The sequence below is a fragment of the Solanum verrucosum genome, unplaced genomic scaffold (genome assembly GCF_900185275.1).
Source record: "Solanum verrucosum unplaced genomic scaffold, falcon-dt-bn FXZP01000603.1, whole genome shotgun sequence".
In the NCBI taxonomy this organism is placed as follows: domain Eukaryota; kingdom Viridiplantae; phylum Streptophyta; class Magnoliopsida; order Solanales; family Solanaceae; genus Solanum; species Solanum verrucosum.
Genome location: NW_026020644.1, coordinates 108,652 through 122,603, shown reverse-complemented (window position 1 = coordinate 122,603; position 13,952 = coordinate 108,652). Strand labels below are relative to the sequence as shown.

General features: G+C 28.4%; 1 protein-coding gene across 1 annotated transcript; it reads right to left on the bottom strand.

The window, feature by feature from the left end:
* Positions 1 to 266: 266 nt before the first annotated feature.
* LOC125812118 (vacuolar iron transporter 1) lies at positions 267 to 3,627 on the bottom strand. Its single transcript, XM_049491611.1, has 4 exons — positions 3,295 to 3,627; positions 2,326 to 2,411; positions 1,623 to 1,737; positions 267 to 720 (listed from the first exon to the last, which is right to left on the bottom strand). Exons 1-4 carry the CDS (start codon positions 3,513 to 3,515, stop codon positions 423 to 425), a joined length of 720 nt encoding a protein of 239 aa, XP_049347568.1. The 5' UTR covers positions 3,516 to 3,627; the 3' UTR covers positions 267 to 422.
* Between the last annotated feature and the right edge of the window lie 10,325 nt (positions 3,628 to 13,952).

Below are 13,952 nucleotides of genomic sequence, written 5' to 3'. Positions count from 1 at the left end.
AATAATTACTCTAGTTTTGTACTAATTTTATTCTATATATTTGCTAGTATTATAATAATATCTATAAATTGTATATATTCATAAATACTGAATATCATTTTTTTTTTAAAACACATACCGCCAAATACCATAATACTAAAACCGCAGTATCAAAAATTTGATTTTTGATATGATATTCAGTATCTACGATACCATGCCCACCCCTAATAACATGGAATATCATGTGCTAAAATATACTTTTAACAACGAAAACAGCAAAATGCACATTAACAAAAAGCGCGATTCAAAATTAATGCCACAACATGTACCATAACATGGTAGACAAAGCAAAACTAGTGAGAGAGCAGAGGTCTACATAGTCAAAAGATGAAAACAACAAAAACTACATTACAAGAAACGTGAAATGTCAAGGTCCCTACTCCCTAGCCTTGAACAGCCTTTGCCAAGCCAAAAGCAGCAGCAGATGCAACTGCTCCAATAAGTGCTGTTTCGAAAGCACTCCTAAATGGCCTGTTTCCAGTGAAGTAGCCTTTGGCGAAGCCGAAGATTAGCAAGGCCAGTATAGTTACCACAACAGAGGCGACGACAGCCTGTCTTGCAATAGGAATGAGCATGTATGGAACCAGAGGAACAAATCCTCCCAAGATGTAAGCAATCGCGATGGTAAATGCACTCTGCAGTGCTCTCCTTGGATCCGGTTTCTCTAAACCAAGTTCAAATCTGTCATTCAACAAAAAAATTCTTATTATAGCTAGGTCCGCGCCATTAGAAGCCAAGGTCAAAGTAATATCATCATATTCACAATTATGGCAAGATGAAATTTTTATCGACAGTGACAATGTCCTTGAACAAACTTAAGGATCCTTCTGATTGAAATTTACAACAACTTGCATAGAGACCACATTTTAGCTATGATTGATCGGATAAACCAGACAAAGTATACTTATGCATCCTACTAACTCAATAAAGTTGAAGAACGGGACAGAAAGGGAGTAGTCGATCAGCTAAATACCAAAATTAAATGGAGGGACCATAAAAGAAAAGCAAGAAAGTATTCAAAGTGTTTGCTCCACTTTGAGTGGCCTGCCATTAAGTATAGATCGCGATAAGGTTCCTAAAATCATGATTTCTTCTGTGGTCCAAGTCGGACTCAAATGCTCTCTTCTTTTCCCTCAAGTCTCATATGGAACTGCAACAACTATGCTTCAATCTCGAGCAAGTTACCATTGACATAAATTATCACTGTTCATATCGCTCCATTTAAGTCCGTCTCAATCCAGTATTTTTTCAAAAAAAACTTGCTATAAGGCAGCAGAAATTAAAATCTCTAGTGTTCAGGTAGGGCTTCTTTTGTACGTCCGAAATTATCAGAATTTTCTTCACCAGTACCACATACTGCAATAAGAATCTAAAAACTCGAAATTTGACCATCTTGAAAATAACTAACTATTCATAAAATTTTAGCATACATTTCTCGTCTTTTTTCCAACTCTCAACCAATTATTTAATTGGCTTACCAGAGTTGAACATTGCATATACAGAACAAGTATAAAAGTATGATAATTAGAAAATCTCGACTTAGATGCATCATCAGAGAAAAAGAGAGATTATGATAAACTTACTTCATCATAAAGTCGAGCCATGCCTGTGGGTTCTTCCTCAAAGCATTCACCACCGGTGAATATTCATGGGGCTGAATCCCATACTCTGACAAAATTTCTGCAATCTCCGCGGCTTCTGCAATTTATACCAAGATACCACAAACTCTTCGTCAAACCAAGTAAACTTTGCCAAATTTGCAAGTTAGCACATTTTAAAACCAGGACAAAATAACTTTTTAATTTCTTGAAAGTACTAGTTCCCTCATAAAACTAGTTACCACTCTAATTCAATACAAATGTCATATATATATATATATATCCACGCTTTCTTCCTCGTCTCCACACCATCAGCACAAAAAATGTAAATGTGCTTTAACAAAGCTATGCCACCCTTAATGTATGAACAGGGGATTCTTCTTTTCAATGGACTGTAAACAATAATGAAATAACAACAAACAAGAAGTCGACAAAGCATAACACTAGCGTCGATCAATCAGTGATAGACAGGCGGGGACACACATTGCTTCAAGTGGTGTCATCTCATATCGATTCACTAAATTTTTTTGTTAAATATTTATGTATACAATATCACTTGAAAAATAAGACAAAGTAAACCTCTCCATGACCTTGAATCTACACTCGTATATACAAACTCAATTGTGATGAAGACGTGACACCGCTTGGATAAAATCATGCGCGTGTTATGAGAATTGAGAAGTTATACCTGTATCTGGTACAGAGATGATCTCTTCTTCCTCCCTTTTCAGCTCTCTCATATAGTGATCAGCCTCACTCTTTGCAGCCAAATAACTGTAAACCGAATAAATCAATGATTAATTATAATTACTACTCCTAACAGATTCATTATAATACAAATTAGTCATGATTAACCTACCACAACTCTCACATTTTATGAACTTCAATCTGTACTTTACACACATAGTTGAGTTCACACAGGTAGAATTTGAATCATTGGCGGAGGCAGAATTTTCACCAAGGATTGACAAATTATAACTAGTGGCGGAGCCAGAATTTTTAATTAGGGGGTTCAAAATCTGAAAAAATAGACACACGAAATAGCCTAAGGGGGTTCAACATCTACTATATATACATAAAAAAATATTTTAACCATGTAAAAATAATAAAATTTTCCGCCGAAGGGGGGTCGGATGACCCCCCTTAAAGATAGGGTGGCTCCGCCACTGATTATAACAGAATAACCAACCACACAAAAAGAACCCAAAATGACTCGATATAAAGTACACACATAAATAAGAATAAAAAAATAGTTTACCAATTTACACTATGTAATTATTCAGTGATTTGAACAAAGGTGTCTCCGCCACTGATAATTTCGATACAAATATATGTAAATGAGATAAAAATACTTTTTTTGACACACACATTCAATGTAATCACACGAATGGAGTCTGGAAAGGGTGAGATATACGCATACGGTCACTATTCCCGATAAACCTCAACTCAAGTAAATTTTAAATTTTAAACTCATATTCAAAAGTACAATAAATTTCATAACAAAAAAAATATATATATCAGGTTTACCTTAGTACTATTTTATTGTTTACGAATTTTAAAATGTTTTACTTGTGTGAGGATTTATCGAAAACAATCTCTCTACTTTTACTTTGACTCCGATACGAGTGCTTGTAAATAAAAAATAAAATAAAAATACCCTCCAAGTCCCATGGAAATAGCACCAGCAGCAACTTCAGCAATTCCAGCCGTAAGAATAATCGAAGATGACGCATTTGCCCCTGATAAACCCGCCGCCAATGCAAACGGCACCGTTAGTCCATCTGAAACTCCGATTATTATATCCCGGACAATCTCGCCGGCGGTGAAATGCTTTTCCTTGTGTTGATCCAATAACGATTGCTCCGATTCACCAGCCATCTCAATTTCTCTATTATAACAAAATTATAATCTTAGAAAAAAGAAAAAAAAATTCTCTTCTGTTATTTATTTTTTTGAGTTTGTGTCTAGTATTCTTATAGGGAAAATGGAAGATGATTTTTGTATTTGGAGTTTTATGGAAGCAGGTAAAGTTCTGAGTATCTGTCAAAAATATTCTGACGTTTTTTTAACTAATGCAACTGAGATTCCTGGGAAAAAGACGTTTCTATATAAATCCAACATTTAATATTTTACTTTAACAAACTTAATACATTCTTCATTTAAAAAAATAAAAAAACTTATTTTTTTTCCTTTTCAGTATATTTAAAAAGAGTGATTTTTTCCTTGCACCTCTTTGATTTTAATTGACATTTTGGTGTATTTGACATAACTGTAATTTAGGATTATAAATTGAAAAAACTTTCTTTATTTTTTAAATTTCATATCAAATTAAATATAATAAAATTCATGATTTCATGTCTTTTTGTAATCTAACTTATATATTATTAAACATTTTTATAATTACCTTTTGGTTTCTTTATTAATTAATATTTGTAATTCTATTAAATTCAAAACTAGAATTTACATTTATTTTTTTTGAAAAGGATTACTTAAAATTAATGTGATATAACATTTTAAAATTCATGTATAAAGATTAAAATACAACTATTGGCTTAAGTCATCAGCGACCCCTTAAAGTTATTCGCATAATTCACTTAGACACTTTAACTAAGACTAGTACTTATTGAACACTTTTACCAATTCAAAAATTGTTCCTATTAGGCATTTTTTGATAATCAGCAAAATATATGAAGAGTGTGTGATACACTTGCGATGACGTGACAAAACGACTAATTAAAAAATAACATGTGGCACTGGGCCCCAAAAATTATAAAAAGAAAAAAATGAAAATGTCAACCTATTCTACCCAACCCAACCCCACCCTACCCAACCCCCTTCCATCTTCGTCTTCTTCCCAAAACACATTCTTTCTCAAATTACAAAATCTAATTCTTTTCAAATAACTTGAAGATTAACTTTAAAAATATATATATATACATTTTCATACTAAGAGTGAAGAAGAAAGAATATTTTGCCGGCGGTTATTCATTTCTACATCGATGACAAAATGAAATTGATAGCTCAAAAATTAATTCTTTCAAATTTTTGAATACCATTTTTGATAAATTTAATGGGTTTATATATGAATTTGAGTAAAAATCTTTGTTCAAAAATTGTGATAAACAAATAGCGGCTTACTTGTTTTATATGTAAAAATCATTTATCTTCTTTCTTCTTCTTCATATTTGTTCCTTATTTTTATGAGATTTGGAATAAATCATACGAAAGAAAGTCTTACCTTCTTTCAAATCTGAATCTTCATAGTTGATTTTTATTTATCTTCATATTTGAAAGAAATAATATTCTTTTTTTTTATAAAAAAGAAAGAAAAACAATGTTGAAGCTAAAATGAAAAAAGTTTTGCAAACTAAAGTACGAAGAAAATGATAGGTAGGGAGTGGGATCCTTTTCTGTTTTGAAAAAAGTGTAAATGAAAGAAGAAAAATGTTTTTAAGTTAATTATAATGTTAAGTGTCAATAAAAAAAGAAAAATGTAAAAAAAATTCAAAAAAGACACTATTTTGAATCTTTTCACACGCTTCAGAGAAGTGCGAAACACATTTTTTGTCATATCAACGCTTTGTGTTTAATAGGTACATGTTTTGAACAATTTAAGTGTTCAATATGTACAAGTCTTAGTTGAGGTGTCTAAGTGAATTATGCGAATAACTTTAAGCGACGGTCAATGACTTAAGCCTATTTTTTTTTGTTTCCATTTATATACAATCAGAGAGGCAAAATTTGTCATGTGTCCATAAAAAAACTAAATTTTATTATTAATCTATATATATAATAGTAGAGATATTTATATATACCATAACTGAAGCAAACATATCACGTGTCAGCATCACAAAAAAAAAATTATTATCTATATATATATAATAATAGAAGAGACATCTATCAACAACATTTATTATCTATATATAATAGGAGAGAAATTTACAAACAACATTTATTATCTATATATAATAGAAGCGACATCTATATATAATAGGAGACGCTTACTTGTCACCCTTCACAGCACCAAGAAAATAATATTTATTATTAATTAAAATAAAATATTTATAATTATATTAAATTCAAATCTATATTCTATATATAATAAAAGGAAAAACAAATTTGTGACGCGTCAGCACCAAAAAATAACAACATTTATTTTTGTGAAAGAGGAAAATAACAAATTACATTAGTAGATTAGTTGGGTTAAACGTCCAATATAAGTAAGTTTTTTTTTTTTTTGTATAAAATCTACTAATTAATTTGATTCCAAACATGGTTGATTCTTTGAATATCTCTTGTCATTTGTCAAACGGAAAAATATTTTTCTTTTGGATTTTCTCTTTCATAAATAGCTATGATTCTGGTTACGTATACGTGCCAATATTAATTATCCAAAACTAGTTTTTCCTTAATATAATCTCATTTTTTATATATTACTAGTACTATAATGTACTCCTCCGTCCTTAATTATTTGTCCATTTTTCCTTTTTTAGTTGTTTCTAATTACTTGTCCATCTTGACAAATCAAGAATGGACAATTTTTTTTTACCTATTATACCCTCAATTAATTACATTGAAAAAGGTATAACTTTTTGAAAATCTTAAGTTTTTAATTCATTCACTTCATTATTAATAGGGGTAAAATGATAAACTCACAATGTCAATTATTATTTTCTTAATAAGTGTGTCAATTCAAAAGTGGACAAGTCATTAGGGACAAACGAAATAATTAAGTACATTTATAGTTTGTGAGCAGTGATACAATTTTTTTATTTGCCATACATTTATAGTTTGTGAGTATTTGTATTGAAATTTGAATTAATTTAAATTTGTAGCACGTAAGACTTATGTAAAAGACAAAAGCTTCTTCAGATACATTTTTATAGGAAAAATTGTATGAAATATCAAAATATTAATTCAAATTAAATGTTATAGTCATAGTTTATTTTATTTGTAATTTGCATTAAACATTTTATTTTTTTGCCATCTGATTCGGTATACAATTAGTCATTTTATACATTTCGGTGTAAAATGTGTTTGTGTTTGTATAAACCGAGAGAAAAGTGTATATACAAATATAAATACAAATACATATATATTTTTCTATACACTTATAATTATGCCCATAAATCTACAAATACAGATCTTATTATACAAATTACAATGTATAAATGAATTTATACAAAACTGAAAAATTTGTATAAAATTGGATGTATCTAGCGAATTATACAAATCAAAAGCTCCATAGCAAACATAAAATTTGCTATGGAACGCAATTATGCAAACTATAGGTATAACATACAAATTTGATTTTTTATGTTTGCTATATGTGAAAGTTGTTTTTTTTTATATATATTCAAAGCTCAAATTGAAAGTTCTAATAATTTTTCAATAATTTTGTTAGCCAACACTAGGATAGAAAATAACTAATTAATCTCGAGATTAATATTAGAATATTTTTTTCCCATTTTGATTAGAATAGAGATAAAAAAAATCTAATTCGGGAATTATATTATTATTTTATCTCATATTAAAAATGAAATAATAATCTTAAAATAACTAATCCTAAAATAATTAATCTCAAACTAAAAAAAAAAAAAAGTAAGTTGAAATTTTAATATCACACATAATTAAAATATATAAATTTATTAGATTTGTCCTTATATTATCATGCGCAGCATTATTATTGACCAAAAAAAAAAAGTGAGATAAAAAGTTGTTCATATTCAAAAAAATAAAATGATTGATATTCTTACTACTAACAAAAAGACAATAGAAAAGAAAAAAAAGGTACATAGTACTGACCTGCCACACATCCATCAATTAGCTATCACCTCCTCTATTGGCAAACTTTATATCCGTGAAATTTCACCTAATTTGATATGACAAAAAAAGTAAAAAATAAATTAAAGTTTTTCATTTAAAGTAGGAATATGAATTTGAAAAATACTTCAATTCTAGTCGAAATTGCTATTACGATATCAAACTTTATGGAGGATATATTACCCCTGAACTATTTAATAGTGTATTTTTTACCCCCTGAACTATTTAATAGTGTAGGTATATATGTGCCCACGTGGACACATTACTATTTATAATTATGCATTATTTTTTATGTGCACGTGGGCTATATATGTTTAAAATACGGTATTAAATAGTCTGAGGGTAATAAGTCCTCATTAAATTTTGGTATCGTAACAACAATTTCGACCAAAGTTGAGATATTTTTCAAACCCTTATCCCTTTAAATTAAGTTACTAATGTTTTGTAATTATAAATTATTTCATTAAACATATAATTAATATTTAAAATTTAAATTATTATTAAATATAAAAATATATCATTCTTTCTAGACTAACTAAAAAAGGAAAAAAGTCATATAAATTGAAACATCAGAATAATTTATCAACTGTATTGGTAAAATGATAAAAATTGATACATGGCGAGCCCCATTTTGTCAGCAAAATCCACCTAGATAAATCGTTTCATTTTGAAAATTCGTTATTATGGATAGTTTCTATATATTAAGTCTACTATATCCATGTGAGATGGATTCATCGGAGAGGCGGAGCTAAGTGGGGATTTATGAGTTCAGATGAATCCAATAGCTTTTTCGTAGACTCTATATTTATACTAGAAAATTAATTAAATATTTATGTATTTTAATTTGTAAACCCCTAATAAAATTGATTGACGGTTATTATCAAAATTTAGAACCCCAAACTCTTAATCCTCGCATTGTCTCTGAATTTCATCGGTGTTCTTATATGGACTTTACCAATTTTATCCTTACAAACTAGCTTTTGAAATTGAAATTAGGCTCATACTCCATAGTTTTACCCTACAAACTACAAAGGATGGTTGGCAATAATTAGTGATAATTTTGAGAAGAAAATGTGAATTAATTAACCAAAATTAAGTGATAATACTCTAACAAGCTATGTAAAACACATACTATCATGTTATTAAAATGATAAAATTCAAAAGATACTTTGATATCTTATTTATACTCTTAATTAATTTCTTATTTATTCTTTTAAACTTCACAAATCACACCTAGTTAAGTTATACAATAAAATGATTCTTTTTTTACTATTTCCTTAATCATATATATTATTCTTTTAATACAATAAAAATCATCCTAGCAAAAATCACATTCATTTACTACTTAAATACTTCCTATGTCCCTAGTTACTTGTTCACTTTTTTTTTTTAGTTGTCCCTATTTACTTATCGATTTTGACAAATCAAGAAAAGATAATTTTTTTTTATCTATTATATCCTCAATTAATTACTTTGAATAAGGTAGAACTTCTTAAAAGTTTTAAGCTTTTAATTCATTAACTTTATAATTAATAGGGATAAAATGATAAACTCACTATATTAATTAATATATTTTTTTTAATAGATGTGTCAATTCAAAAATTGAAAAGTAATTAGAAATTGGGAGAATAATAGTCTTTGAAATCGGTTAAATGTGCAATTCCAAAGCAAAATAGGACAAAAGGTGCCAGAGATAAACATACATAGAGAGGAATACAAAGCCCAAGAAACGATTGGGAAGGGGCAGAAAAAAGCCACACGCCCACCACACGCCCATTTATAATACATATCACCCACCCCCCAACCCAACCCTTATTAGTTTTGATGAAAATTTAAGTAAATTTCATTAGTTGAGAAGTTAATTACTTAATATATTTTAATTTGTAATATTATAAATTCTATTTAATTTTACTGTATCTAAATGCATTTAAATATATTCGGATATATGTATCTCTGAATTATGTGTAATTGTATCTAAATGGATTTAAATATATATGAGATATATAACGAATCTCGCTTGCGTCTCTCCCCATTTTACTCGCCTCTCACTACATTTGTGTATATCTGGTAGCAAAAATACATATATCTAAGTATATTTTTCTCAATATATGATAGAAAATTCTTAATTAGTCGTGAGATACATAATATTTTTAAAATAGATAATGATTATATATATGATAGTGAAGTCAATGGCGGAGCCAGAATTTTTAATAAGGGGTTCAAAATATGAGAAGTAAACACATGAACTAGTGGAAGGAGGTTCAACATCTATTGTATATACCTAAAAAATAATTTTAACCATGCATAAATAGTACTCCCTCCGTTTCACAAAGAATGATCTAGTTTGACTTGACACGGAGTTTAAGAAAATAAAAAAGACTTTTGAATTTTGTGGTCCTAAATTAAAGTTATGTTAAATGTACAAATTTGCCCTTTAATCTTGTGGCCTTAAACATGCCACGTAAAAAACTGAAATTAAAATGTTACCAAAAAGAGAAAGAGGTCATTCTTTTTTAAACAGACTAAAAAAGAAAGGAGGTCATTTTTTTAGAATCGAAGGGAGTAAATATTTTCCGTCGAGGGGGTTTGAATGAACCTCTAAGTATATGCTGCCTCCACCCCTGAATGAAGTATGTCCAATTATGTAGTTTCTTCAACCTTTCTTCTTTCTTCTGAAGCGTATGTCATACCTCATTATTTAGCATCTCTCCGAAGTTCTAGAGGTGAAATCAATTTTGATAGGCGATTTTTTTGACAAAAATATTTCTTTTTTTCTTTATAATTTCACAATACAATGTTCGATATTTATTTTGAAGGTGATTAACATCATAAAATTCAATTTAATTATAAAGTATTTTTTTCATAAAAAATAACTTATTAACTAAATTTTGAAAGTTTTATTTTTTTAAAAATGAATAAGTAGTTATAATCGAGTCCGGAGCCTAAAGGGCAAAAAAAATTGTCAAAAATTCCAAAAGGGTACATCACTTTTTATTCTAGCCAAAACGGCAAAATCGCTGCGTAAGCAGCAATTTTCCTCTGACAAAATGACGAAATAGCAACGATTTCGTCTATAAATTTTTTTTTAATTAAAAATCGCTGCCACAGCAGCGATTTTGTAAAAAAATAAAAAATAAAAAAAATAATTAAAAATAAAAATCGCTGCGATTTTGTAATTTTTTTTAATTAAAGATCGCTGCTTTTTCTTTAAAAAAACTAAAACGGCACATCAAAAAAAAATTTAACCAAAAGGGCTTCTGACAAAACAAAAATAAAAAAGTTTTTCTTTTAATTTAATATTCTTTTATTATTATTTATGATATATAATTCAATTTTCCTCATGCTTCAACAATTTTATTGAGTATACTGTCGTCTTGTTTATCATTTTTATATTATTAATAAGTAATAATAGGCATGAAAATAATAGCACTCGGCATGAAAAACGCTGCCCCTGCAGCGATGTGTAAGGAAAAAAAAAATTCTGACTTAAAATCTCTGCCACAGCAAATTTTTTTATTTTTATTTTTAACAATGCCAGCGATTTTTAATAATAATAATAAAAACAAAATTTAACAAAATCGCTGCTGTGGCAGCGATTTTTAATTAAAAAAAATAAAAAATTTTTTTAGACGAAATCGCTGCTATTTCGTCATTTTGTCAGAGGAAAATCGCTATTGACACAGCGATTTTGCCCTTTTGGCTAGAATAAAAAGTGATGTGCCCTTTTAGAATTTTTGACAATTTTTTTTGCCCTTTAGGCTCCGGACTCAGTTATAATCTATGTAGTTTTTGAAGGGTTCCTCTTTATCAGTTGTCATACACCTTTTCCTCTGTGAGATGTATGCACATGACTAAAAAGCTGCAGCAAATGCAAATGGATCTCATTTTGAATGTAATGATAGAGATCATTTTATTCCGTGTTTGATCGAAGATATTAAGATCATTTTTGAATTATTTATATTTTGGTGATGAAATAACTTATTTCATATACATGATGAAATAATTTGTCTTCGAATAACTTGTTATTAACTAAACGACCTCCTTATAGTTGTGTACTTGTGCTTACAGTTAGACAACTTAACAATTTTTAATTATATTTTATTTCTTTCTTAAAATATATTTAATATATATAATTAATTTATCTAGTATATCGTACATAAAAATGTTATGATACAAAACTCAGAAATTAAACTTTCAAAATTTATCTTTAATATATTTATTAATTTGATCTAAACGCTAAATATAGTGAAACTAGATGCTTTGATTCTTCAAAGTTGGATGAAGTAACTTTTTGTCCAACATCGGAAGTCGGAAGAGAAGATGGATGACTAGTGACTGCCGTATATTGACAGAAAATAAAGTTCTTAATTGCATGCCAAAATGTTCATAATATATACAAAAAATTATTAAAATACACCCCTCTTATGTTTTCCTTATTTCTAATATTCCCTTCTATTTCTAAAAATCTCTAAAATTCCTTATTTCTCTCTTAATTCTAAACTATTTTATAATATATTCGAGCTAGTTTTTAATCTATCCAAGCTAGTTTTTAATGTATTTGAATTAGTTTTTAATATATCTGAGCTATATATTATGTATCCAATTTATTTTATAATGTATTTGAGCTAGTTTTTAATGTATCCGAGTTACATATTATGTATCCGATTTGTTTTATTTTCAGGGATTAATGTAATTACAAACTAAATAGGGATAAATTATAATTTGATATTAAAACTATGTGATTACTAAAATTTATAATATATATATATATATATATATATAGCAGTGCAATGGTAGAAATTGTTTCACCCTTAATCAGAGATTTCGATTAGAACCTTAAATATGAAGAAAATTTTATTAAGAGCGCCACTCTAAATAAAGTCGATAATATATGATTCAAATTTAATTAAAGCTGCAGCAGATGCAACATCGGCAGTAGCTCTCCGTTTTCAATATAATCACTGCATTTTGGAAAACAACACTTCACCCACTAGAGGATAGGATAGGTTCAGCTTTAATGAGAGATTTTAAATTCAAAGCGATAATAATATATTTAGTAAGGTCCCCAAAAAATAGAAGCTATATAAATTTTATTTTTATTTTTGTGGTATTGAAAAAAATCGTTTTCAATTCAAAAAAGTATAATCAAAAGATAATTGAAAGAAAATGAAATAACATGTAAATGTGAAAAATAAGATAAACTTCTAATCTATATCAATTGAATTTGAAATTATAATTTAAAATAATGTCCAAACACACTTTAAATAAAGAAAAAAAATGAGAATAATAAACCAACCCAAGCAAGTCCAAAAAAGAGTTCACATGAAAGTACAAAAAAGACACACGTTCACCACACGCCAATAAGGCAAATTAACAACCAAATCTCTATGCACTTCGTAGGTAAAAATCTGCAAAAAATGCACATGAGTCCGATCGAACAATTCAGAATTTAAAGTTTATGGAATTGAAATTTAGCCTTGGTACATTCGAATTATATATTATAAATATTTAATTGTGTGAATCAAATGGTAAAATTAGTTACATTGAGAATGTATATGATATTATTATTCAAAAATAATAATTTAAACCTAATGTATAAGAAATCAGAAGAAGAAAAAGGTATTAAATGTCATTGTTTTTTAACGAACAAGTGAGAAATTGATCCATTTTTCCTTGTTATGAAGTAAGCTCCCGTAAGAAGAATGTTATATAGCTATTTAACTAGTTGGAGGGCATTTTCGAGCAAAAAAACGTATCGTCCACGAAACTATCCTTGCAAAATATATATTAAGGGGATCAAAATTTGAATAATAGCACCAAAAAGACTATATTTGTTCGATTTTTGACTATATACTCAAGAGAGTTTGTATCAATCAAAAGAAGTCCATTCATGTTTTGGATTATAAATCACTTTGGCCCAGTTTACAGTGGCCCATAAAATCACTAACCTGTTAAGAGCATAAATGTTTGGAGTTTTCTCTTAGGAAATTTTGCAAATAGCTATTGTTGGAAGTTTTACACAAATCTTATCGTGTAAAAAGCTAATTACATCATATTTCTACTCTTTTCTAAATTACAAAATCTCTTAAATTTGGCGATTTTGGATACAGCCCAAAAAATATCATGAAACATTATGTTCCGGTTCCAAATACATCCCCCAACATATTGACAACATCTCAATACACCGCGTCTTGGTTACGAATACATCACTCCCAAGAGTGATGTATCCGACCGACATCTCATAGAGTGATATATTACATCCCAATACATCAATGAATCAGACCGATACTTTGCATAAAGTGATGTATCCAAAAAATAGGAGAGAACGAAATTTTTGTAATATTTTCAAATGATAGAAGGTTTTAGAGAATGTAATCAAATAAATTGTGCATTTAAGTAATTTTTCCTAAAAATTATATGAATTAAGCTTATTTTATTGGGTATGCAATGTTTGCAAGTTTGGTTTGTTATCATATTTAAAAGGTTCAATTT

Coding starts and splice junctions, on each gene's coding strand:
- LOC125812118 (XM_049491611.1), bottom strand. CDS start 3,515: ATGGCTGGTGAATCGGAGCAATCGTTATTGGATCAACACAAGGAAAAG. Junction 2,412..3,294: donor ATTTCCATGGGACTTGGAGG/GTATTTTTATTT, acceptor TTCGGTTTACAG/TTATTTGGCTGCAAAGAGTG. Junction 1,738..2,325: donor CATCTCTGTACCAGATACAG/GTATAACTTCTC, acceptor TATAAATTGCAG/AAGCCGCGGAGATTGCAGAA.